This window comes from Tribolium castaneum, chromosome 8 (assembly GCF_031307605.1).
Source record: "Tribolium castaneum strain GA2 chromosome 8, icTriCast1.1, whole genome shotgun sequence".
Classification (NCBI taxonomy): Eukaryota; Metazoa; Arthropoda; class Insecta; order Coleoptera; family Tenebrionidae; genus Tribolium; species Tribolium castaneum.
The window spans coordinates 16071263-16098599 of NC_087401.1; the positions used below are offsets into that span (position 1 = coordinate 16071263).

The following is a 27337-nucleotide window of genomic DNA, read 5'->3' on the forward strand; positions in this document are numbered from 1 at the left end:
ACACGTGTGCAACTTGTTGATTCGTTTCAGTGTTTCACCCACGTTGAAAAGTTTGCGCGTTTTTTTCGTTTGCGAGTGTACACATGCACATGTCACGCTCTGGCGCCGTCGGCGACCTCCAATTTTGATTTTTTTTTTATCATTATACCTCGTAACTTTGAGAGTTACGGTATTGGGAAAAAATGGTGTGTTGTTAATTTGCAAAAAGCGTGTCTGGATCCGGTTCTGGTGAATTTTTGAAATGGTTAACGGGATCAATAGATGCGAGGGCGGAGATATTTTTGTCTTTAGCGAGACAAGGGTGGAAAAATTGACAATTTCAAGTGGCAAAAAGTCATTCAGGCACTCGACAGTTTTAATATTATTTATTCCAACTGTCAATTTATGTTTTGACAGATCGGTACTTCACATCTAAAATTAACCCAAACTGAAACAACTTTTTGCCTCGAGTCTTCATCGGCCAACATCTGTCGCATCAGAACAAAGAACTTGCCAACAGATCAAAAAATGACAAATCTGTACGACTTTTTTGTAAAATTCTAAAATAATGTATTTCCCACAAATCGATGATTTTCTCAAGTTGCGCAACCCAGTACCGCCGACACAATGGCGCTGCGTTGCACAACAACAACAACAACAATCTCGTTGTCTTCCCGAAAAGGAGAAACTACGCCACGCAACGTAATTATTCCGCGTTACGTCGTTACGTTAACGAGATGGACTAGACTAAAAAAATAGGAAGCAAGCTGTGTGTGTTGACAAATGAATGTGCAACGGCCTACTGTGATTTGTATCGCTTTTTTATGTAACGTACAGCTTTCAATAGAAATTAGTACCTTGGAGGAGGCGATGGTGTTTTATTGGCGTCCGGTCGGATTATGTCATGGAAGGTTAAGGTCAAAATTGTGTGCGTTACGCTTGAATCGGTTTCGATTTTTGTGTTCGTGGTGGCGATAGAATTGAGCTTTTGTTGCACAACTGGAAATAAATTTCCAAAAAAAAAAAAATCCGTCGTTACTTTGCCGCCCCAAAGTTGGCAATTTGTCTGAAATTGTCAATTAACTTTCTTCACAATTTAATAATTGGCTCCGTCGACTTAATTTAAAGCGTCGACTTTGCACACGAACCGACTTACTTTAACGAAAAGTAAATAAGACAATTTTCTCCTCGCGTAAAAATCGATTAAAATATTTGTACGTTGCATGTTTTAAACAGTGAAAAAAAATTCTTCCGTTGAACTCAACACATAAACTACCCTTTTATTTGTCTCGCACGCTATACAGGACCGGACGTTTTTAACAATTCACGTCAATGTGAATTAATCGTTTTGCTTCATTCAATTAATCGAATGCAACGGGAAAGTCGCCTAACTTGTAGTACCGTTTTAGAAATAAATGCGTGAAATGATTTTTTTTTCGGTGCGATTTTATTATTAAATTAACATAGAGGTGTTATCGTAAAGTTTACGTGCGAATCGCCTACGGTAATTTTCGGCTTTGTTTACAACCCAAATACGGGAAAGCACGAAATCTAAAAGCGATCAAGATCGCGAAATTACTGTTATTTATACTAAATCAATTTTTTTTTCACTCAAACACTCTGTAGAACAAATATGCGAAATGTTGATGTGACGTAATTGAATTTAAACAATCAAGTGACATTATCAAGTAGTTGCATAATTTTTATTATAGTGGTAAATTAATAAGACAGCTGTTATGTAAAAAATCGTTGTAGGATTTTATAATTAATTTATTTTCAAGTTCAAGTTTAAGGCAAGGTTAAGTCAGAATTATGTATGGAAAAGAAAGTGTTAAATAATTTTCATATTAAACACGAGAGTAACGGCCGAATGAATTAAAACAAGTGAGTAAAAGCCCTCTTCCTAATTAATAAACTAAAGATACAGAAAAAATAGCAATTTCTTTCTTTCTTTCTTCATCCAAATTGCATTTCAATTACAACTCGAATATTAAGATATTAATTCTAAAACGTATAATCTACGAAAATGACTATTGTTCTTATAAAAAACAATTAAAGAAAAAATCATGGAACACCCTGTATAATTATTTTTTTTAAAGTAAATTGAATTGTACCCTGATTTTATAAACTGAAACAAGTGGTAATTTTATTATTTCCGCTAAATATTTTGAATAAAAAGAAAAATAAATCAGAGTACAGTAAAACCTCTCTAATCCAACCATGTTTAATCCTAACGCCTTTATAAGTGTCTATAGTCCGAATACTAATTACTGTTCTTATATTAAATACTTCAGAAATTAATTTCTCTACCTATTTATTTTTTTTTTCAATTTTTTTTCGTACAATCAATTTTATTAATGGATTAATTTTATACAATTAATTAACTTTTCGAGTGTACTGATGTTTTTAACGCATTTTTTTCACACAACATTTAAGCATCATCATTTGTTTTAGAATGACAGAAGAAATAATGATTTTTCGTGCAATGACTAATAATAATTAAATTGAATAATTATAAGAAACTAAAAAAAATGTGAAAAAATTCACATCCAAAGGAAACGGAAGTACTATTTACATAATAGCAAACACTGATTTAAAATATACTTTTAACACATGTCTGTGTCAAAATACAATTATTATTTGGTTAAAAAACGTCAAAATTATAAAAGTTACATCAAAAAATGTAGAATGTTTTAATGTATACTTGTATGTTTTTATTGTCTATAACACATTTTTTAAACATCCTGTATTTATTTTTTTTCAATTTTTTTCTACAATTAATTATTAATTAATTAATAATTTTTTAAGTGTACTGATGTTTTTAAAGCATTTTTTTCACAAAATAACATTTAAGCATCATCATTTCCTTTAGAATGACTGAAGAAATAATGATTTTTTGTACATTGACTAATAATAATTAACTGGATTAATTATAAGAAAAAAAAAAAAAGAAACAGAAAAAAATTTACATCCAAAGGAAAAGGAAATACTATTTACATAATAACAAACACTGATTTAAAATATACTTTTAACAAACCCACCTTGTATACGGTTGAAATAAGATTTCTGTGTATATTTTATTATACAATGTGTTCAAAAATGGTTGTTCATCAAGTCGACCATGGAATTCGAATGTCTATTGCAGTTTCTGAGTAGAAATAGTCATCTCAGTCAAATCTTTGAATTATAATTTTTTACTCTCTTTTTGCATTTTTTGACAAAGTTATTTCAAATGTAGGGTTTGTCTTGACTTGAGTTTTATATTTTGGTGTTTTTTGTTGCTGGATTCGAAGCCTTTTTGGCATTATTTTGACGAATTTGCCACTTTAACAGCATTCACAATTTAAATTAAGCGGCAAATTACGTTAATATTTCATAGGTGGCTTGATGAACAAGCATTTTTGAACAGTGTGTAGATTATTAACATTGAGATTTTTTTGTTGTTTTCCTCAAAATACAATTATTATTTGGTTAAAAAACGTCAAAATTATAAAAGTTACATCAAAAAATGTTTTAATGCATACTCGTATGTTTTTATTACCCATAACACATTTTTTAAACATCCTGTGTACTCAAAAATAATTTTAGATGCGCAAAGCGTATTAAAAAAAAATGTAACGTTTGAATTTGAATTTTGCAAGTCGAAAAATTACGTTCACACCCTGTAGACGTCTTCAGAAAAAAAGATAAGCATCACTTCCGCCTCGGGTGACTTTGTTCGTAATCAATAGCGTAACGAAGAGCCGCAACACTTGGAGAAAAAAAAGGCAGAAAAAAATCCTGTTCTGTGTAAAATCGTCGTCGTTGTCGTCAAGGCCTCACCGCCACGTTATAATTTTGCTCGAATTTTACCAAAAGAAAGAACGAAGAAAAAACCGTTTTTTTTTCACTGTGTGTTTGAGTCGTCATCTAGTGAAAAGCAAGCAGTGGGTCGACGGCGGTATTCCGTTTGATCCCATTATGAGGGTTGTTCGATGCAAATCTCGGACGTTTCGGCGTCGCGACGCCGGCCGACTAGTTGAACGCGTCTCACAGACTCTGATGAAGTCGTAAATAAGTGAGGCGCGATCGTGAGATGACTTTTAATTTGACGCCGAAGCGAGAAACTTTCGGGTGTTTTAGGTCATTTCACACTTTTTTACACCGTGGACGACAAAATTTTAACTGGTATTTATTATTTCTTCTCCTTTCCCTTTCGCTCATAAACTCTACTTCTTTTGCACAGACATCTGTTTTGCGCAACATCCCGTATATTATCTCAGCCATTTACCAAGCGATCACAATTTCGCAACGCTCGTCCATTTGAAAAGTTCACATTGAGATAAACGTCCGAAATATCTCGCAGCGACATTTATTGCAGAAATTACCCGTCGGCCCGCCCACGAGTCGCCCCTGTCACTTCCAACGGACACAGTAAATCATCACTTGCACATGTATTTACTCAACGAACGAAAGTTCAATCTTCTTATGCAACAAATCCCCACGTAAAAAAAATTAAAAAATCCACCACGAACGTCGTGAAATCACAATTACAAAGAATAATGAATCGATTCGAATAAAATCGTGCATCGTGATCCACATAAATAACAATAGAGGAACAAAGCGTCATTAATAACTGGAACGATTGCCATAATTGTATGAAAATTTTTCGGTACAGGAGATTTTTTTCGTGTGTTCACTCTCCTTCAGATAAAAATAACGGGACAACGAGGGGCCCCCCGATTGATTCGTGTACGGATCGTAAAGTTACAAGCAATGGCGGAGCCCACGTACTAATTTCGAGTATCGATAATAAGTTACGAAAATAGACGCTGATCTGGAAGCACTTTTCGATATATTATTACAAGAGTCGGAGAGTTCTATCTTTGTACGAAAGAGGTGACCTCACGAACGAATTATGGCGAGACGACCACGGTTTACTGCTTTATACAGGATGATTAAAAAAATAAATTCAACTAACCATACTGCCAACAAACTTTAACAACAAAAAAAACACGCCTGTCGCTGCAAATTTGGTTTCTTGATAATTTATTGTTTCATTAAAAGTTCGCAGTGGCACAAAGCAATGTTTTTTGCAGCTATTACGACCCCAACACTCTTATTTTGAGAATTTTATGAGTGAGAAGGAATATTTTTTACAAAGCTACTGGTAATAGTTCAAAGTCATTATTTTTGTGAAACTCAAAAATTACCTTGCTTTTGCCTTTTCCGACCGTTTTTGTAAGTATTTCCAGCAAAAACGACACTTATTTCGCATAAATTCACTAGAACACGCCAAAAAATCATAAGTGGTCGAAGAAAATGGCCTTTTTTGTTAAATTTATTTTAATTTTGGGCAAGAAATTTAATTTGGGCAAATTAGGTCAAAATATTTTTGGTTTGCCGAAAAGTTATCAGATTTTTGCATAAACACTCACTTCTTTTGAGAATTTTCTTTCTAATATGGCGATTTTTTTTTATTTTGATGTTTTGCTTTAATTAACATAAATGAGAAACAAATTTTTTCCGGGATTTCCCTCAAAAATTAGTCATTATTTTTGCTTAATTCAAATTTTTAAGTTAAGAGCGCACTGTTCTGGCGAAATTTTCTCAAAAGTTTTGAGCAAATATCGAAAAATGGTATTTTTCGAGCTTAATAGCATGTTTTTCAGCCAAAAACTGGCAAAACAGATAAAAAATTATAATGAAAGTGTTGTAAAAGACATGATTTTCCCCTTTTTTTCAAAGCTGACGTTCTTTTGGCATGATTTTTTTGCTCGTTTTGTAAATAAAAACTCACTTTTTTGTGACATTTTGTGAAAACAAGTCGAAAAATCTCTTATTTAAGTTGAAAATTACGTAACTTTTGAGTTAAAAGCTCTCTTATTTTGCGGAATAACCCTCTAAAACGGTAAAAAAATCAAAAATAATGTTAAATTTGCCTTTTCCAGAGACTTAATATTTTTTTTAATCTAAAAACTCTCTTTTTTCGCATGATTTCGTCAAAATTTCGTCAAAAATCATTAATGAAGGTGTATAATGACCATCATTTTGGTGTTTTTTGTTAGATTTACTTTGGTTTTAAACAAGAAACTAACTCATTTTGGATCGAAAAATCGAAAATGGCATTTTTCGAACTTAATAGCACATTTTTCTTGTAACAGAAATGTTGATAAAAACACGATTTTCCCCTTTTTCGAAGCTGACGTTCTTTTGCCCTAAATGTTTTTGCTCGTTTTATGAACGAAAAACTCACTTTTTTGTGATATTTCGTGAAAACAATGTGAAAACTCTCTTCATTAAGTCGAAAATCACGTAACTTTTGAGTTCAAAGCTGCCTTATTTTGCAAAATATCGCTTCAATAAGGTGAAAAAGACAAAAATAATGTAAAATTTGCCTTTTCAAGCGACTTTTCAATCTAGAAACTCACTTATTTCGCATAAATTCGCCAAAATTTCATCAAAAATCACTAATGAAGGTCTAATATGACATCATTTTGGTGATTTTCGTAAGATTTACTTTGGTTTTAAACAAGAAACTAACACATTTTGGGATCGAAAAATCGAAAATGGCATTTTTCTGACCTAATGGCACATTTTTCAGTCAAAAATTTATAATAAAAGCGTCGATAAGACCACGATTTTCCCGTTTTTCAAAGCTGACGTTCTTTGGTCCAGAATTTTTTTGCTCGTTTTATGAACGAAAAACTCACTTTTTTGCGATATTTCGTGAAAACAAGGCGAAAAATTTCTTCATTAAGTCGAAAATCACGTAACTTTGAGTTCAAAGCTCCCTTATTTTGCGAAATATCGCTCCAATAAGGTAAAAAAAGACAAAAATAATGTTAAATTTGCCTTTTCAAGCTATGTAACAAGTTTTTTTAATCTAAAAGCTCACTTGTTTCGCATAATTTCGCCAAAATTTGTGAATAAAAAACTAATTTTTTTTGCGATATTTCCTGAAAACAAGTCGAAAAATATCTTAATTAAGTCGAAAATCACGTAACTTTGAGTTAAAAGCTCCCTTATTTTACGGAATTTCCCTCCAGTAAGGTAAAAAAGATCAAAAATAATGTAAAATTTCCCTTTTTAAGCGTCTTATCACGATTTTTAAATGTAAATATTTCGCTAAAATTTGTCAAAAACAATTAATGAAGGTCTGAAATAACATCATTTTGGTGCTTTTCGTTAGATTTATTTTGGTTCTAGACACGAAACTAATGTATTTTGGAAAATTTCGTCAAAAAAATTACAAATTTCGCCTAATGGTTGTCAAAAATTATTTTTGTAATAAATAATTTGATAATCTACAGAGAGACTAGTAGATATAATGAAGCAGTCATATCAGAAGAGATTACTCTTAAATTCCTTAGATTTTAGTATTTTTTGTCAGTTTGATATTTGTTCTAAAATTTGATCACCTCGTAGTTTGGTAATAAGTTTAAATGAAATTCTTGTGTTAAGCTGGCATTATGTAAGCAAACGCGGGCCGATCAAATATTTGAACATTTCGTCCGTCCCAAACTTTTTCTTTTCCCAAAAACCTAAAACTTCAAAACCCCTTCAAACCATTCAATTTCTCGTTTAGAATCCGTAGCTTTTTTAAAAATTCATCAAACCACCAATCGATAACTTTCACTATCGTGGGAAAATCGTACACAGTTATACAGAAGAGAGCTTAGAGAGCGTCGACCACACATAAAATTATATTCTCGTATATAGATTTAATTAGGTAGTTAGTAGCCGGCGGATGTTTCCAAACGCTTTTACAACTTGTCAATTTGTAAATTTACACAAAACGGGACATCGACGTTGTTGTCAATCGCACGACAACACCCACAATTTAACGGATCACGTTATCGATGAAAAAAAAATCATCACTGCGAGTGGGCGTCTGTCTTTGCTTGTCACTCGCTGAGCGTTCAATTAAGCTCAGACGTGACTTGCAAAAGTCATGACGTGCCATTATCTTTTTTTAATGGAACCAACTGTACGCGGATTAGGGACACGAACCAAATATTTTAATCGATTTTGGCCGATTATTTCGGAACCAACTGTGCATCTACATACTCCAACAATTAAAAACAACATTTATGAGTCATTATTATTATTGTTAAATAATATATTGTTATTTGTTATACAGAGTGTCTAGCAGAACTGAAGAAGTGCAATTTTTGAACTTTGTTTTTAGATTCGACTAATAAAAAGTTGGAATACTAACTAACCTTAAGTTATAGCATTTTTTTCACATTTGAATTGCACATTAGTAATTTTTATTGCTTTTCCATATTTTTACCAAAAATAGCGAGCTGAATGAGTTTATTTTCATGTTTACATAATGTACACTGAGTGAAAAATAAAATGTCGTGTTTCTCGAACTTTTAATTTTAAGCCACTGTACATAAAAATTGTCGGGGTATTTTCCTTAAAAAAAATGTGTTAAAAACGCAATCATTTATGTAAATTCGTCGCGTGGGTAAAATTAGAATAATTACGAGACAATTGATGCCCGGTTATTACGATGACATAACCTGTAAAATGTTCTATATATAAATTTTGGAATAAATCCTCAATTTTGAACTCATTAAAAAATTCCAAAAGGCCATAAAACGCCGTTATTTTTCCGACAATTTCCACCAAGATTTTGTTTATGGCCCCATTGTTCCAACAATGACCGATTATGTATTCCAGTAGCGTCCGTTATTAGAGGAGTGGCCGTTAATAAGTGAAGCGCCGTTTGTTAATTTGTCAACAAGAAAAACGAAAAAAAGGATTACATTCTTAACCGGTGATTCAATTTTTAACAAGGTGACGTAATTACGTGCAATTGTTGACATAATCCGACACTGAAATTTTTACTCAAATTCAACAAAACTTACCGAAAATTTCGCCCCAACGTACCCTGAAACAAAAAAAAACTCCGTTTGGTCACATGACTCCAAAAAATTCTACACAAAAATTATTTACATACCGAAGAATAAAACAAAAATATTCCGATTAAAAATTATCCAAAAAAATATAAATAAATCAGACACGACGAAAACACACCCCCAAAACTCCGCCCACCCCCGCACTTCTTTACCGCTCCGCCTCCAACATCCAACTGACGAAACACTTTGGAAACATCTCTCAGAATTATAACAAACGAACCGCTTCGGTCGTTTTCGTTCGTTTTCGTTCACACTTCCGGGATTACGTCAATAGTATTGGTGTCTTTCTCTAGCACACCCCCGCAACAATGGTCCGGATCGCGGGATTCCGGGCGCACGTCGACTACGACGTAGCCGAAAAATCAACGAGATGGAAGCGATTGCGTGCGCTGTGAGACACCTTTTGATGGTCGTCGTCTTCGAGGGATGGTCGGCGCAAAAATCAAGGTCGAAATTCCGCGATGACGCAATTAAAATCAGGGGTGGCTTTCACCCCCCACCCCCAAGAATTACGACTTTGAGTTTTTCGAAAAAAAAAAAATGTGGGCCTATTAATAGAATAATTGACTGGTATCTGTACATTTTCGCAACAAGAAAAATATTCATCATCCCGATTCAGTGGCGTGCGTTACATAAAAGAAAAATCCTTGCATAATCGTCTATTGTAACAATGTTGACATCACTCTTAGTCATTGTTGCACCTCTACGGAGATGATTGAGGAAGGGGGAACGACGATTAACTCTTTCAATTAAAAACAATGACGGATAATTGCGTTCAAGGACGTTTTGTTATACGCCCACGCAACAACCACTAATTTTGCGATGATTTTAGAACAATTTTTTTTTTCTTGGGTTAAGTATAATGTTTTCGGGGACAAAGGGGACAGGTGGCGACGTGCATCTGCCCCACGTCGGTTTTGCCGTTCAGCTGTTTCCGTGTTTCCGGTGTTCGCTCTCCGTTACGCACGTCTGAACGAACGACGACGTCAGGAGCAGATACGCACGGGGATGAAGGGTTGAAACCGTTAAGAAAGTTTTAAATTTAAACGAAAAAAAGATTACCTCTAAACTTCTAACCAAAAATAAAATAAAAAAATTTAAAAGTAGACTTGAATAATTACGACACTCGCTCAGTGCTCGTGTTCTAATCGGGTGATATGGTCATTTCGAAAGTGTCGGACAATCTCCAGAAAAGTTTTTATGACAAAAAATTGTTTGACCTTCTTTCACAAGTACAGCTCTTCAAAATTAAATTTTTAAGTTAAGATTTTGTTGAAAAAAAAAACGAAGAAAAATTAATGTCATATGATGAACAGTCACGATAACAAAAAATGACACCCCTAAAAACGGCAGCCACCCATCTTTTCGATATAATACGTTTAATGTGTACATTTGATTGGTTTATTGAAACTTATAGAATAGAAGATTTTAGTCTGGCCTGGTTGGTAGAGGTGGCATTCTTTTTGAACGTGACTGTACAAAACAGTCAAAACTTGGAAATTCGAAATCACAGGGAACAAAGGAGCAACAATTGCAAAAAATCATTAATTAATAGAATTAATTTATATTTATATTGTATATTGTATATATTGTTTTATTTGTGACTTTTTAAGCTCGCAAGTTTGGAAAAGTTAATTAAGCCAACCACGTCCATAATTGGAAGCTTTAAACGATCACGACCGACTTGAGTAACAATTCTTGCACCATAATTAACCAATAAAGTAATAAAATTAATCTAATGGTTATTTAATCTTTACTCTCCCATGTTTCCATCAAACTGACCCACACACCAACCAGGCCTTGGAACAAACAATAAAACAATTTTGTGTGTGAGCTGCGTGCAATTCACGATCGTTCGATTTCCGAACGTTATGACCTCCCATCAAACTTTGTTTTTTTTTGTTTTTTTCGTCGACATAATACGACACCAATACAACATCCACTAAGTTTACAGCAAAGAAGAGATTTCAAGAATCGAGTTATGGCAAACGATACAATTAAATGAACGTCTAACGTTGCGAAATACAATACAAAAATCGTTTTCGATTTTTTTCTCTCATCGTTAAAACTACTTGCAAGTTTTCTGGTAGTTGTGGCGTTTAATCTAATTTCAATAAACTATCATTTGCGTCTAGTTTTCGATTAACATCGTTACCGCGCTCCGTCTTGATTCCAACACAAACTTGCCGCTTTAATAATTTCGTCCAAGTTTCGTTGTTGGCGAGTTTGTGGCACACACTTTATATGCAGATTGTCTAAACTTGGGAACGAAACTTGTCAAATTCCTTCGAATCGTGGTCGATTTTTCTAATTAGACGTCGGTTGGACAGAGGGCGTCATGTTTGTACTGCCATAAACGTAATTTATGTTGGCAGATAATGTTTGACGGCGTATTCTTGGACCCATAAATCGATTTGGCAAACACTTTTAATGAAAAAGGTTTCGTATTTTACAACTGAGACGATCGATCGATCGGCGAGCCGCACTTTTTCCAGACTTATATATCTATCGCTGGATGCAATCTTTCATAATTACGCAACGGTGACAGTACGTCTATATAAATGTCAACGTTGAGGGGGTGATAACCCGCGACTATAACTATACTATCGGAGCCAATTTCCGATCATTAAGTTTCATAAAAGGGCCTCAAAAGAGGGGGAGGGCACGAGTAATGGACTTGTGTGTGTATGAAGTGTGTGTGTTAACGATGGCACCCGCTGATGCGTTTTTTTTTTTTTGGGCGAAACGGTCAAAAAAATACAAACTAACCAAACGACAATAAATCTATCATTGGAATGCACGTTAATTTGACGGTTTTGCCCATCGATCGCAATTTAGCGTCGGAACAGGGCGTTTTATCGCCGGAAATCAACATTCACAGCCTGAAATTCGCAGCGAATTGGCTTTTCGCACAACACCCTGTATCCAAACCACTCAAATTGTCTACGTAAAATCACAAAAAAAAACAATTTTCCGAGATTTTCGTCAATGAAAACTAGCCAGTCATCAGTATGGAAAATTACGTCCAAAAATAATAAAAAACTACGGAGAACTATATGTTAGGAGACGAAACGAGACACAAATTTTCTGTACCCAGAAAAATACTAAATCCAACCAGTTCACTTATTACTTGGAAAAAATACAAAAACGTTTAGCTTTGTGCTCTTAACAGACTGAGAAAAACTGATCTTTATTCAACTGACGGCATGTTGCATTAATCTGTCTTTCTCTAGACTACGCCGGACTATAAGTTAGGAGACGAATTGAGATACAAAATCTGAACCCAGAAAAAAATAGTACGGCGGAGTAAAAAAAAACCATTCTTATTACTTGGAAAAAATGCAGAAATGTGAAGCTTTGCACTCTTAACAGATTGGGAAAAACTGGCGATTAAAATTTTCATAAGAAACATGAGAAAAAATTATTTAAAATTTGCGCTTCGTCCCGTATTTTTCAAAACGCTGCGAATACGGTTAAAGATACAAGAAAAATGTTGGGAAGAAAGTTGTAGAGAATTAAATTTCCTTTAAAAAAGTTCGCGAGACCATAGGTCTATCATCAACGGTTTAGGCCCTAAAGACATTGAAACGACGAATTTGTTTCATTTTACCGGTAGTCAAGTAACGGAAACTTAATTTAAACCTAAACTGTTGAAGATAAAGATATGGTGTCGCGGACTTTTTTGTAGGAAATTTAATTCTCTACAACTTTGTTCCTTATAATTTTTTTGTATCTTCAACCGTATTCCCAGCGTTTTGATAAATATGCAACGGTGCGCCAAAAATGATTCAATTTGCGTTCCACCTTATATTTTTGCGAACGCTGCGAATACGGTTGAAGGTACAAAAAAAGTGTAAGGAACAAAGTTGTAGAGAATTAAATTTTCTACAAAAAAGTCCGCGACACCATATTTCTATCTTCAACTGTTTAGGTATAAATTAACTTTGAATACCTGACCACCGGCAAAATGAAGCAAATCCGACGCTTGAGCGTCTTTGAATGACTTTAGGGCCTAATTGGTTGAAGATAGAAATATGGTCTCGCGGACTTTTTTGTACGAAATTTAATTCTCTACAACTTTCTTCCTAACATTTTTCCTGAATCTGTAACCGTATTCGCAGTGTTTTGAAAAATATGGGGTTGAGTGCAAATTGCTAAATATTAAAAAAAAAAATTAAATATAGTCTATGATAAAATTTTTGCATTATGTTTATGTCTTACTATTGATAACTTAATACTTTATCTGCCTGTATTTTTTTGTTTGCTATGTGTTAACCATTGCTCTGAAAACTTAGACAGTAATGGAACAATTGCGCTCTCTGGCAACATTCACGAAACTACCAAAGACGGGAACGTTTTATTTCTTCGTCGTTTCGCATCCTAACCTTTAGACATCCGTAGAACGTTCATTAAAAAAATAGTTTCTATTCTAAATAATGTTAAGACGCTGTATTTGTGCAAAATTTAAACGCTCGAATGTTTGTAACAATGGAAATTTATCGATCGTAGGTCACTGACACACAAAGGGGGAGGACAAAGGTCGCACATATGTGGGCAACAGGTGTAGGTACAACCCCCAAAAAAAAAAAAAAAATTACAACAATCGAAGCGCTATTTTATCGCGTGCACACCCCCGACAACGATAAACTAATCTAAAAGGCCACTCCTTAAATAAATTAAAGCTAATTCGGTGACTTTGTGTTGTTTTTCCCCGAGATAACAATTTTTATTAGACGCGTGGTCTTAATTAAACGTTATTAGATACGACCTACTGGGGGGATTCTATCAATTGTGACGCACGAGCGAGCGAAGCGAATCCTCGACGAGTGAAAAGTGAAAAGTTATCGATGTCCTCATCACCGTCGGTAGCGGCAAGGGCCAAGCCCTCGGCTATTAGTTAATGCAAAGGAGCGGCCTTGCGGAAGTCGAAAAGGTGCGGCATACGAACGTCGGGGTGCGGCAGGAATACACACGCTTTTCATTTTATATTAGAGACATTGGTGGACGCGGACGGACGACGCCGGCGACGCCTAATTGCTGGGTGCGTCGCTTGCACGACACCACCGGACGCTCGTCCATTCCAAAAGGAAATAAGATATCGGGGGCCCGCCGCCACAATGACACCGCCACCAGGCCGGGGACCGATTTCGACGAGATTATCGAATTAACGCGATTAGAGGCGGGGCACCGACGCCACTGTCGAAACGGATTAGGCTGCTTCTTTTTGGGAAATAGATTAGGAATATTCGACCTGGACGGTTTTATGCTATCAAGTTACTTGAAATGCGCTCAATCATGTCAATATGGATTAAAACCGCCAATTGTTTGCGCTGTGTATTACTTATTTCGCTGAAAATCAATTTAAAACTTTGCCTCCTTGGCTCACCCCCTCGATGACGCCATCGCTCCACCCTTAATTTAACCGTCGCGCCTAATTAAACAATTAAATCGAACAATTTATCCAATTGAACCAATGCCAGAAGAGGAGAAAAACCGCGTCCAATTATCCGCCAAAACAAAAGAACCATATTAGACCATTTAATGGGCGAATTACGCCATTGGCAAATTATTAGAAATTAGCGTAGGACGAGTCATGGTGTATAAAACCCAACGCTGGAAGAACCAGCCCAAAAAAACTATGTTGGCACCAGTGCAACATGTCTTTGTTCTTCCCTGACGCGATGGGCGAGAACGACGACGATAACAGTGAACTGAGCGACCAGGCAAGGTTCCTAACCAAGGGGGCCTTCCTGTTAACACCATCGCACGACTTAAGCCTGGACAAGGCGGCCAACATTTGCGATAAACTCAACTTCAGAGGAAGCTTTAGTCTGACCAAGACCGCAACGGGAATCCTCTTCAAATTCTCCGATCCTGAGGATTTCCAGCAAGTTTTCCGCAAAGGCTTCCACCGAGTGACCGGAGGACGCTTGTACCGAAAAGTCAACATTCCGTGCCGACCCCAGAAAACCTTCTCGATGCTGGTGCACGAGGTGCCCATCGACCTGCCCGAAGACGACATCCGCGCCAGTCTATACCGATACTCCTCAGTGGTAGGTGTGAAAAATTCGCGCAAAAAAATTTTTAACGCCGTTTTTAGGTCGAAGTGACGCGAGTGTCCCCGAAGCTGGACCAAGCCCCAGGTACCCCGAACCCGATCCGGGTGACCGTAGCCTCCCTGGACGAGTACAACCAACTGCTTCAGCAGGGATTAGATTTTTACGGAGCGACGTATTTTCCGACCGAGCCGTTGAAAAAAGACCAACTAAGAGGAAGCAAAGAGAAGCTGTTACCGGTCTTCGATTCGGCTGGATTTACACGATTACCGGCACCAGCGAGTCGTCTTTTGAAACCGTCACGACCATGAAGCGCACGATTTAACTACTGTTTTGGTTGTCGCTGTATCAATGCACGTTTTAAAAAATAAACCATTTATTGCTACATAATCCTCGCATATTAAAAATAATGAGGCCGCAACTAACAATGAAAACTCGACGAATACGAATCCGGCTCGAGAAAAGCGTAACTTAATCTTTTAATTATAATTTTGAATAATGGGACTTATTTAGGGGCCGACTTGAGAGCCCGGCGAAAATTCACAGATACGAGATGGTTCTAAATAAAAAACATACAACGTTTGTTCATTTGGTTTTAACTCTCTATTCGTCTATTCGACAATAAGAATCAATTATTCACTCCACCGACGACAAATAAATCACTCATCTGTCATATAAAATATTTAGACGTCATCCTAAAGTCTTAATGATGACAAAACATCACACGTAATGTACGTAATGGCCATTACTCATTCGCACGGTTACATCACTCGCTTCGCTCGTATCATCGCATCAAAAGTTTGAATAAAAATCCTTAAGTTGGAACTCTCAAGAACCGGTTTAGGGTAGGAATAAAAAGGGCAATCGAGGATTGACAAAAGACAAAAACGCCTCTCCAGACTTGGACTATTGGGCTTTAAAAGACAGTTGAGGAGAAAAAAAGTTTTCCTGAACTAAACCACTTGTGAAGTTCGTCAACCCCGCAAGTTTTCCATCTAATTTACCCCGTTCGTTTCGTTTCGATTCCCGGAAGTGGGAAAAAATCCGCCACCCTGTATAACACTCTTTGCGATACGATCTCTAGCGATAAGCTCTGCCGCAACATTCAGATCTGAAATTCTCGTCTTTATTACGTTCGACTGAGGCCGAATGCTCGATTTAGTCACGTGGCATCAATTTAATGCGGACTGAAGGATTATATCGATTGGCCACTTGAAAAAGATGTAAGACTCAACATAGATGATGACCTTTCTCTTTAGTCAAAAGAAATTTTCACTTGGTGTAGGAATATATACATAGAGTGATCCTTGATACGAATCGAGACGAGTTTTTCGCTCATTTAGAACACTCGATTGTCGGAAAGTGCATCGAAAGCAAAACACATGCATCAAACTCACCTGGAAGATGATCCATCGTCGAAGAAGTGTCGGAACGAAGTCAGCTGAGAGCCGTGGCCTAGTTGGCATTGCAGGAACAAATCGGTGAGAGTAGGACATGCTTTGAAGGCAAGAGCATGCGCCCTTTGCGAAATGCAACAGGCGATCAATATGGGGGTTGAAGAGAAAAGAAACCCCCGTATACAGGCTGGCCCGCGACGCCAAAAAGCCAAATTACTAATCGCTCCATCAAAAAACAATACCGACAAACAGCCATCCCAGTTTTATTTCCCTGTTAGTCCCCTACATCTATGTAAAATCTCATTTATCCCACGTCAATAACAAGTGACTAGTTTCGTTTTTTCGCCTCGTTGGGACAAATAATCCCATCCGTACTCCATCTTGGAGCTTATTATCCAAATCACAGGCAATATTTTATACAGCCGCTCCCTTGACGATAATTCGTGCATCGTTTTACTGCCCTTTGCTATAATTTTACGATTGGCGCCCAACATGTGGCGCGCATACCGAGAACAATTCTCCTCTCCCGACACACTGTTGATTCAATCATTAGGCACTGTTTGCTGAATTAATGGCGTCGGGACGGAGACTGACGCCACATCCAGACGGATCTGGCGCCGGTTTGTAAGCGACGAAGTGGGCCAAGCAAGACGCCACCATCGCCGCCGCCACCGAACGGCGGCAGCGGAATTTCACAACGCACCTGACACGAACTGGAAAAGTTTCGCCCAAAAAACTACCCGACAAAAACTGATATAGCTTTTTTTGCAAACGAGAAGTTAAGTCGAGTTTGCCGGTAGGGACGGTTAATATTCGGGCTTATAAACAGGAGCGTAACCTTTAGAATAGAAAAAAAAAACGAAAACTCCCCAAAATAATTGACCTTATCAACACTACAATGTCCTTTGCAGCAAAAGAGAAGTTAAGTCCGGTTTTCTGGCGAAGACAGTTAACATTCAGGATTATAAACAAGAGCGCAACCTCTAGAATAGGAAAATGAAAAAAATTCCTTATCAACACTGATATAGCTTTCTAGAAAAAAAGAAGCTAAGTCGGGTTTTTTGGTGAGAAAAGTAAATATTCGAGATTATAAGCAGGAGCATAACCTTTAGAATACTGAAAACCCAGAAATTCCTTCAAAAATTCCTCAACACTGAAATATCCTTTTCAGCAAAAGAGAAGTTAAGTCCGGTTTTTTGGTGAAGACAGTTAAAATTCACGATTATAAACAGGAGCGCAACCTCTAGAATAGAAAAATGGAGAAAATTCCTTATCAACACAGATATAGCTTTTTAGCAAAACAGAAGTTAAGTCGGGTTTTTTGGTGGGAAAAGTTAATGAGCGGGATTGTAAGCAGAAGCGTAACCTCCAAAACAGAAAAATGAAGAAAATTCCATATTAACACTGATATAGCTTTTTAGCAAAAGAGAAGTTAAGTCGGGTTTTCTGGTGGCAAAAGTTCATATTTGGGATTATAAACAGGAACGTAACCTTTAGAACAGGAAAATGCCGGAAATGCCTTCATAATAGGTGACCTTATCGTCAATTTAAGCGCAATTGACGCATGCAAATGCAGTTATTTGAAAAATTTCCAAATCGCATCGAACGTTAACCTTATCTAAGAGTAAAATCCTCGTCCTTATCATATCGTTATCGTGTCTGCGGCCCTTTCGGTCCGAAAAAACCATATAATACGTAACGTTTGCGTGCGAAGCACCCCATTGGGAATACCCATTAGCTAATAGAATCCCGGTGCGAGAGCGCCCCATCGTTGACCAACTACTCTCGTTCAACTTCCTCACTTCCACCCGAAAACCAACAAAATCCGCGTGACCCCTCATTACTTCGCAACATTCAAATGACGTCGCGACCTTTTCGGCGCGAAAATGTCGACGTCTTCGGTCGACTGGCCACTTACTGGCATGTGAAATGCCGCCCCCATTACACTTTATAGTCTCGAATATGTCATATTTTTTACGACGGACTGCCGCCGCCACTACCGCCCCTAATTGACATTTCGTTTCAAGCCGCCTTTCTCTCTCTCTTTTACGCTAATTACATGCACACATATGCCGATTGCATTCTATTTTGCATTTTTATGGTGCGCTGTGTGAAGCGTGAGAGCGATGTGTGCCCCCTTCGGGTTAACGGCGAGCGAGATCTGTGGGTGTGCTGCAAAAATCGATCTAGTACTCGTGAGAACCGGAAAATTTTTAAAAACTGGGTTGGTTTTCGATTATCAAATTGGCAATTTTCGTCTTTTGCGTTTATGATGTAAATTCTGGGTCACGCACTGTTACATAGTCAATGTGAACGAGTCGATAAATTTGTGTTCTTGTTTTTTTGTTCTCTTGTTCGGAGAGAGTTCTTCGTTTCTTTGTTCTCCAAATATAACCAATGTCAACGATGTATTTTTGGATTATTACCAAAGCTCGGAAAAAATTTTCAAGGAACGACGTAATTTTTATTTTTGCTCGTCATAAATCTGACAATGAAGGATTGTGTGGAGTGGCTTTTGTTGAAATTCTTTTGACACGACAATAAATAACAGATAACGAAATAATTTAAATAAACTGAATAAGTTGCAATAAATATTGGGCGCTAAAGATAACAGGTATTTACATAACAAACAGAATTTTTCACAGTCGTCCATTGTGTCTACAATTACGCAAATTTCTATTAGTGTTTTAATCATCTGTTTTAATTTTAAATTTAAATGTCTTACATCTGTGAAATATATTAAGATCGCTCGTTTCAATTCACTTATAGCCACCTTTATATTAAAAATAGAAGAGATAATTTTTTTAAACATGTAATTGCATTTGCGTCAATTGTTTAAAGTTTGAAAGACAAAAAAACACGTAGATAATTTCTGCAAAATCATTATTTTTGCCTATTTTGTAAGCTTAAGTACATTTAAAAAAACTCATATTTTTCGCGATTTTTTGTTAAAACAACGATAAATTACTGATTTAAATCCAAAATTACTACCTTTTTCGAAATCTTTCGGTCCAAAAAGGCACTTATTACGCATAAATTCTAAAAAATCACAAGAGAGTCAAAAATTCGAATGTCTAAAAAATTTATTTGATTTTGAGTAAGAAATTCGTTAAAATTGACTATTTTTGGGTCCGTTTAGAATAATTTCAGTAAAAGTAAAAGTTTAAAATATTTTTTTTTGCCTTTTTCAAAAGCATATTTTGGGTTAAAACCGAAAAGTCACCCGTAAAGATCGAAAAAAACAAATTACCTTTTCTCACCTTTTTCGAAAAACTCATTTCTTTTGTATCAGTTCGTGAAAATACAATAAAAAAACAAAGAAAGTGTTGAAAATAACACAATTAACGTCGCTTTCGTTGGATTTATATCTTGTTTTTTAATTAAAAAGTCGTTTATTTTGCGAAATTTCGTCAAAAATAATTAAATTAGATCAAAATTAAACAGGCTTTTTCGGCCTGTTTACACTAATTTTTACCTCGCTTTATGAACGAAAATCTCACTTTTTTCACTATATTTTGAAAATTACATTATTTTGACCTAAAAAACTCTCTCATTTTACGAAATATTTCCCTAGAATAAGGCGAAAAATTTCCAATGAACGTCGAAAAGGACATATTATTTTAATCTGTGCTCTAGATTTAGCTCCTTTTGTAAGTAAGAATAAAAATACGCAACAATTGCTTATTTAATCAAAATGTAATAAGTAATTAAGCACAGTTTTCAGCAAAACAACAAACTTTTTTCGCTTTTTTGCTCAAATAAACTGAAAAATTGTCAATGAAGGTCCAAAATTACCTACATTTTTCGAAAGTTTTATCACGTTATTGAGCTAAGAACTGACTTGTTCAAAAAATTTCGATAAAATTAGCCAAAAATCACACATTCAAAAACAGAAATTGACATAAATTTAGCCTGTTTATTAGAGTGATATATCTAAAAAAAAATCGTTTTTTGGGCGCAAAAAACATATAATTTCGTCGAAAATATTTTTTTGAATTAAATCTGGAACTGAATGTATTTACGTTGTAAAAAAATACGTAAAAACACCAAATGGCTTGCACAAAACTGTCGCTCCAATTCCCAAAAGCCTTACCTCTTTTTATTTATTATAAATACCGCTTTTTCAGCCTCATCCATTTCCAATCATCAAAAATTCACAATTTCCGGCATAAAAATGAACTTCTATTGTGGCTACCCATTACAATAAAAAAAAAACCGTTGCCAACTGTTCGATGCTTATTGCCAATAGCACTTACCAGTTTTATTGATGGCGAGAAAAAATAAATAGGTCAAATATCATCCCTTCCCCTTCATGAAAGAATTAAAAGATTATTTTGCTTGTGACGAAAAAAAAAAAAACTTCGACAGCAGCGGTCAACTCGGACTATTATTTACGAATTTGTGTCACGTTTTTCGACGTATGAAGCTCGATTACGTGACTCTACATCGAAATTAATGTACAGCCGATTCCCGAATAATTGTCACATTAATCTTAGAAATGCGTTTATCAGACAAGGGGAGGAAAATACGGCACGAATTTTCAATGAAACTTGGAAGAATCGTCGAGATATTTATGAGGAGGATTGAAAAGTTTGACAAGTTTCAAAGACCGCGAAAAAAGTAATAAAAAATTTATCACAACTTAAAACACACCCGTTTTGAATTCACGTCACTTTGCCAAAAAATACAGGGTGATTCAAAAGTACTGCACAATCTCTCGGGTACTGTTAAAGGAGATCAAACTGAATTAAAAATTCCTATAACAAAAAATTGTTCGAGCCTTTTATCACGAGATATAGGTCTTCAAAGTTGAAATTTTAAGTTAATTTTTTGATGCTTCAAACGACAGCTCTTGCAAAATTAAACAAATGCCTGCTAAAAATCAATGATGTGCGTAACTATTAAAAAATAAGAAATATATTAAAAAAGAGTTTGTACGCCACTTTTGAATCACTCTGTATAAGTCAGTGAACTTTCTACGCTTATTTCGAGCATTTCTTGTCGCACACAAAGTCATAACAATTCATTTTTTCTCAAGGGCCGCGATTCCAAGAACTACTTTCTCATTTTTATTCAAATTTAGGAAAGTTGCGATAAACGTGACCATCAACTGATAAGGAAATAGATGATATCAAGTCGCCGTTGGCAGGCCTGTCATTTGTCTCTCCACGACTACCAACCCCGAATGTTCAAGTTGGCTGTGAAAAAACACTTGACGTTCATTTTTCTCTACGCCAACTAGACCAAATCGTGCAAGCCTCTCCTTTACCAGCAGGTGTCGTTGTTAATTAAACCACGACACCGGAGCCCCCTCATGATTTCAATTAATCTAACTTTCATCTGTTATAGAAATCGCAGCAAACATTAATCAAGCTATCCCCAAGTCTCGAATTAAATTAACTGTTTTTTTATTACCGAAGACAAACCCGGTATTTTAATCAAAACAGTTTAATTAAGACGTTAAAGGGCGCCCTACCCGCCCCGTAAATCACCGACGAAACCAATTTCAATTAAAGTTTTATAGCGGGGCGAGTCCGAGCCTGTGTATCGCAAGCGTCGCGACGCCACCACTCACCGGAAACGACGCTCCCATCACACACAAATTATTCATTTCACAATTATTTTAATTACAAACATTCCGCCATTAAAAATGACAGAAATGACACACACAAAACAAATGCAGCGCGCAGACGCCGCCAACACATGCTTGATCATGACGGAAAATTGATTTCTATGAATAGATTTGATTTTATGCTAGGGTTGGGTCACATTTCAGCGGACGTGACCGATTTTAATTGGAAAAAAACGGGAGGAGTGTTTGTAAAGCGACTAATTAGGTTTTTGGACCGGATCGCACTTTGGGTTGGCAACAGTGATGGGAACGTCAACCGGTGACATAACCTCAAAATTTCGTTTTTTTTTCAGTCGAGTTTTTTTGAATTTTTTGAATAAAAACACACCAAAGGCGCGTTTTTCGTTAATCAGTGAGTTACAACTAACCGGACTGCGTAATTTCGTGTTAATTAATGACAAAAACCGAATTTAGTCAAGTGCCAACAAGTCAATTTTTTTCCTAGATAAGTAGCACACACTTAATTGGGAATATGCGTTGATAGATAAGTGAAACTTGGCTCGAGAGTGTCCAAATAATGTTAGTAAAATGCCCACGAGTTAAACGCATCTACTTGAAAGTTTTTACGGCGGTGTTTATTATCGCAATTTTAATACTTTTTTTGCAACATTTCAACGAAAAACTTCCGACTAAACCTGTATCAAAGTTGGCCAGACTTTACGAGAAACAAATTAGGGATTATGAGAGGAAGATTATCCCCAATTTGGGGCACAACGGCGAGGCGGCGTTTCTGGAGGGCCAGGATGCCAAAGAGGGAGAAAAGGCTTTGAAAAAATTCGCACTTAATACGGTCCTGAGTGACAGGATGCCGTTAGATAGGAAATTAAGGGACCCAAGAAATCCTAAGTAAATTTACGATTTTTTGGAAAAAATTCACAAAACGTGGTTTTTAGATGCAAGACTTTTACGTATAACCCGAAACTGAAAGCTTCTGTTGTTGTGATATTTTATAACGAGCTTTTGAGCGTTATTTTGAGGACCGTCTGGAGCGTGATTTTACAAACGCCCAAAGAGTTACTGGAGGAAATTATTCTAGTGGACGATGCAAGCACTGAAGGTATTTTTTTTCTATAATAATTAAGGAAACGACGCTTGTTTTATAATTTAATTTGGGAAAAATGTTTTATTCACGAGGTGAGAACAGCTAATTATTTTTTACAGTTAGAAATGAATGAGTATTTTACGCAACAATTTTTTTAATGCAATTGTTTTTACTATTCTAATAAATTCTGTGCCATAAATGCATTCTTATTGGTCATAAAGTTAATGACGAGATCCTTCAGAAAGTGTCAACCAATCATATTAATGCATATTACAGAAATCACTTAGCAAAGGTCGAATTTACGCGACTATTTGAGCAACAATTTAGGTAAAAACACTTGGCTTTCGACGATTTCTTTGCTTAAAAACGACAAAACTTGCAGAAAATAAAACTAAAAATGCTTTAGTTTGCCTGAAACAATTGATTCAATAATCAATTTTGCTGAAATAAACTTATTTTAGGCGATTTCTTGTTCAAAAAAAGGTAAAACTAGCTGAAGTAAATATTTAGGCAACAATTTTGGTGTGAAAACGCTTGATTTTGGCCGTTTTCTCGCATAAAAACCACAAAACTTGCTGTCGAAAAAATAAAAATGGCCTCAGACTGTCTGAAAAAGACGATTCAATTACCAGTTTTGTTGAAATCAGTTGATTTTAGACGATTTCTTCCAAAAAATTTCAAAACTCGTCATCAAAAACTTAAAATCGCTTTATTCTGACGCAAAAATCCACTATTTAATTACAAATTTAATTAAAAACACTAATTTTTTGATGAATGTTTGTTTAAAAATGGAAAAACTTGCTGTATAAAAGCTGAAATCGCTTTATACTTAAACCACTTTTGTTGAAATCAGTTGACTTTGGATGATTTATTCTAACGCTAAAAACGACTATTTAGGCAACAATTTTGGTATGAAAACGCTTGATTTTGGCCGTTTTCTTGCATAAAAACGTCAAAATCGCTGTGGTAAAAAAATAAAACGATCTTAGACTGTCTAAAAAAGACGATTCAGTAATCGGTTTTGTTGAAATCAGTTGATTTTAGACGATTACTTGCCCAAAAATGTCAAAATTTGCCATCAAAAACAGAAAATCGCATGATTCTGACGCAAAAAACACTATTTGAGTACCAATTTAATTGAAAACATTATTTTTTTTTTAATTAAAAACGGAAAAACTCGCGATATAAAAGCTGAAATCGCTTTATACTTTAACCACTTTAAAATTTAGAATTCACATGAAAAACACTTAATTTTGGACATTTCCTTACTTAAAAAGGACAGAACTCATTTTGGAAAAAACAAAATGGCTTTAGGGTGTTTGAAAAAGATGATTCAATAACCAATTTTGTTAAAATAAGTTGATTTTAGACGATTTATTGCTCAAAATTGTCAAAAATTATCTAAAAACAGTAACCATTTTAGAAAGTATTTATAACTTACCTTGTAACTTTTTTATTTAAAAAATAAAGTGGAACAAACGATATAAACTGATCAAAAAAAGTTAGAGATATTATAAATTTTGAGGAAAAATCTACAGAAGCTGGAAAAATAATACCATATGTAATTTTTTTTCGAGTAGTTTATATTCCAAAATGAATTGACAAAATCTAGAGGAGAAAATCATCAGTTTACCTTTATGGTGACCAAGAACGGTGACTGTCAACTTTTTTGCAAATAATCTTAAACGTGTCACACTTTGCCAAAATAATAAAAAATCAGAAATATTTTCAAATAATTATTTTTTCCAGAAAGCCTCAAAGGCCTTCTGGATTATTACATCGAGACCCGCCTCTCCTCGACCAAACTCCGCCTCATCCACCTCAAAACTCGCATGGGTTTGATTCGTGCCCGCCTCCAAGGGGCGCGCATTGCCACAGGGGACGTCCTCATTTTCCTGGACGCCCACTGTGAGGCGACCACTGATTGGATGGAACCCCTCCTTTCCCGCATTGAACAAGAACCAACCGCCGTCCTTGTACCAATCATCGACGTGATTGAAGCCAACACCTTGGCTTATTCAACCAATGGCGACACGTCGTACCAAGTGGGCGGGTTTTCGTGGTCCGGTCATTTCACCTGGATTGACATCCAGAACGAAGAAGACAAACATAAACTGACTCCGGTCAAGTCACCAACAATGGCCGGGGGTTTGTTTGCCATAGACCGGAAGTTTTTCTGGGAAATTGGGTCTTACGATGAACAGATGGATGGCTGGGGTGGGGAGAATTTGGAAATGAGTTTCCGGATATGGCAGTGTGGGGGACGTCTGGAAACGGTGCCTTGTTCCAGGGTTGGGCACATTTTCCGGGATTTTCACCCGTATTCCTTCCCGGATAACAAGGACACCCATGGGATTAATACGGCGCGACTTGCCCATGTGTGGATGGATGATTACAAGAGGTTTTTTTTCATGTACCAACCAGCTTTGGAGAATAATCCAGTGGTTGGGGATTTGACACATCGTAAGCAATTGAGGCAAAAATTAAGATGTAAGAGCTTCAAATGGTATTTGGAAAATGTCTATCCCGAAAAATTCATCCCGGATGAGAATGTCTACGCCCATGGGCAGGTCCAGAATGATTATGGGATGTGTCTGGATGACCTCCAGCTAGGGGAGGATAAAATCGGGCCTTTGGGACTGTACCAGTGCCACCCATATTTGGCAATGTCGCAGTATTTCTCCCTGAGTTTTAAAGGTGAGCTGAGGAAGGAGAATTTCTGTGCCGAAACGTTTGGCGTGCGAGAGGTACAATTGACGGAATGTCATGGTCATAAAAGGGAACAATTTTGGATGTTTTATAAAAATGGAACAATCTATAATCCCACGTCTGGGAAATGCCTAAGTAGTGCTGGAGTGGAAAATGGAAAAGGAGTCCTTGTGGAAAATTGTGCCGATAGTATTTTCCAGAAATGGAGTTTTACGAATGTTAATCGAACCGCTCTTGTGGTGTAATTAAATATTGTGATAATTTAGAAGAACGGGTTTAGGAGACAGGTCAAGGTCTTTGTATGTCTATCACGTATGTTAAAGTGGTGCTCTTCCTATAAGTATAAATGTACAGTAATCGCCTGTAACTATTACTCGTTGGTTTGTTTAATAAACAAATTTATTTTTTGGGTGCGTTTCTTTTGCCTTTCGTCAGTAAAAAAAATTTGTCGTTACAATTTTGGTGGATGCGCCGGGTTAGGTACCAACTCAAACGTTTAAAATGGTTAAAACTCTTTAAATTATTTGAGGTTTTGAGCAATTAAAACGTATTAGAACAACTTTTCTTTAAAAGGGGCTCAAAAACCGTAAAAATTCTCGGTCAGCTTCTTAAATCATGAATAATTTTTGGAAAAAAATTTAAAGTAAAAAATAGCATAATGCGTAAAATTAATCGAAGAATTCATCTAAAGAAACCGCTTTGACTTACAACTTCGTTAAACTGCCTTTGTGTTAAGGAAAATTGTGATGTGTTATTTTTGAAATAATCAGTGTCAAAGTTTAAGGTGTAATTTTTTAACTACACATTTACAGCTGAATTGGAGATTGAAAAATATGCAAAAAACAAGCGCTATTGTCATACGTACTTCAGTCGCAAGAAGGAAATAAAAAGTAATCTTTCTTTGTCCAATTTATTTTTTGCTATTTTAAAAATGTGAAAATTGTCTTCTCTGTCACAATCTTTTAGCATTTTAAGGGGGGGGGGGGTTGTTAACTTTTTTTTAATTTTTTTAATTTTCTCATTTATGGCTAAACTATTGCCAAATTCCCAATAGTTTTTTAGTTATAAATTTTTTAAAATTTTACCAAATTTTGCATTTGTCTCCAATTTGCTCGAAAACTATTAGTCGGAGAACAATAATTTTTTTTGAAAAAAATAGATAATTTAAAGAGCTTTCCAACGATAGTACACTTCATGGGGTTGTCTATGATAGTTCCGGAGCTATTGCTCGACAAAAGTTCCGGGTACCCAAAATCGACAAAATTTGCGACAAAAATTGAAAAATCAAACATCAAAAAATCGAACATATGGACTTTTTGTGGACTTTTAACAACTTTTGTGGGTTGTTAAGACATAAAGAAGTCCATAAAAATTTGCTGGAGTGAGTTAAAAAAAATTTTTTTTCACCTCTTTGAAGGTAGTGTATTTTACTCAGAAAATTTGAGCAAAAAAATTAAAAATTTTAAATCTCGTGAAAAGTTGGTATAATACAGAAAAAAAGCCGCTGAATTCAATGGAACAAACCGCGTTGCTCTACGACTTTTAGTTTTCGAGTTATAAATTTTTTTATTGAATAAAATTTTCCACTATGACAAATGGCTACCCTAAATTTA

The 27337-nt window shown here is 35.8% G+C and overlaps 3 protein-coding genes and 1 long non-coding RNA gene across 6 annotated transcripts in view; 3 read left to right on the forward strand and 1 right to left on the reverse strand.

Annotated features, from left to right (window-relative positions):
- The window catches only part of LOC135267020 (uncharacterized), a 48759-nt gene that overhangs the window by 19355 nt on the left and 2067 nt on the right, over positions 1-27337 (reverse strand). The gene's annotated exons all lie outside the window — the stretch shown is intronic.
- Positions 14502-15527, forward strand: LOC103313366 (uncharacterized protein). Its single transcript, XM_008196423.3, has 2 exons — positions 14502-14941; positions 14989-15527. Exons 1-2 carry the CDS (start codon positions 14546-14548, stop codon positions 15253-15255), a joined length of 663 nt encoding a protein of 220 aa, XP_008194645.1. The 5' UTR covers positions 14502-14545; the 3' UTR covers positions 15256-15527.
- LOC135266973 (uncharacterized) lies at positions 15620-16592 on the forward strand. The gene is made up of 2 exons (XR_010335194.1): positions 15620-16167; positions 16230-16592. It is a non-coding gene; the product is annotated as an uncharacterized LOC135266973 (long non-coding RNA).
- LOC662156 (polypeptide N-acetylgalactosaminyltransferase 1) lies at positions 22154-26131 on the forward strand. The gene is made up of 3 exons (XM_008196422.3): positions 22154-22819; positions 22867-23030; positions 24765-26131. The coding sequence occupies exons 1-3, from the start codon at positions 22491-22493 to the stop codon at positions 25967-25969; spliced, it is 1698 nt and encodes a 565-aa protein (XP_008194644.2). The 5' UTR covers positions 22154-22490; the 3' UTR covers positions 25970-26131.

Bases quoted from the DNA above. Each gene is read 5' to 3' on its own strand.
- LOC103313366 (XM_008196423.3), top strand. From the start codon at position 14,546: ATGTCTTTGTTCTTCCCTGACGCGATGGGCGAGAACGACGACGATAAC. The intron at 14,942-14,988 runs GTAGGTGTGAAA...CGCCGTTTTTAG, and splicing joins TATACCGATACTCCTCAGTG to GTCGAAGTGACGCGAGTGTC.
- LOC662156 (XM_008196422.3), top strand. From the start codon at position 22,491: ATGTTAGTAAAATGCCCACGAGTTAAACGCATCTACTTGAAAGTTTTT. The intron at 22,820-22,866 runs GTAAATTTACGA...CGTGGTTTTTAG, and splicing joins AGGGACCCAAGAAATCCTAA to ATGCAAGACTTTTACGTATA. The intron at 23,031-24,764 runs GTATTTTTTTTC...TATTTTTTCCAG, and splicing joins GGACGATGCAAGCACTGAAG to AAAGCCTCAAAGGCCTTCTG.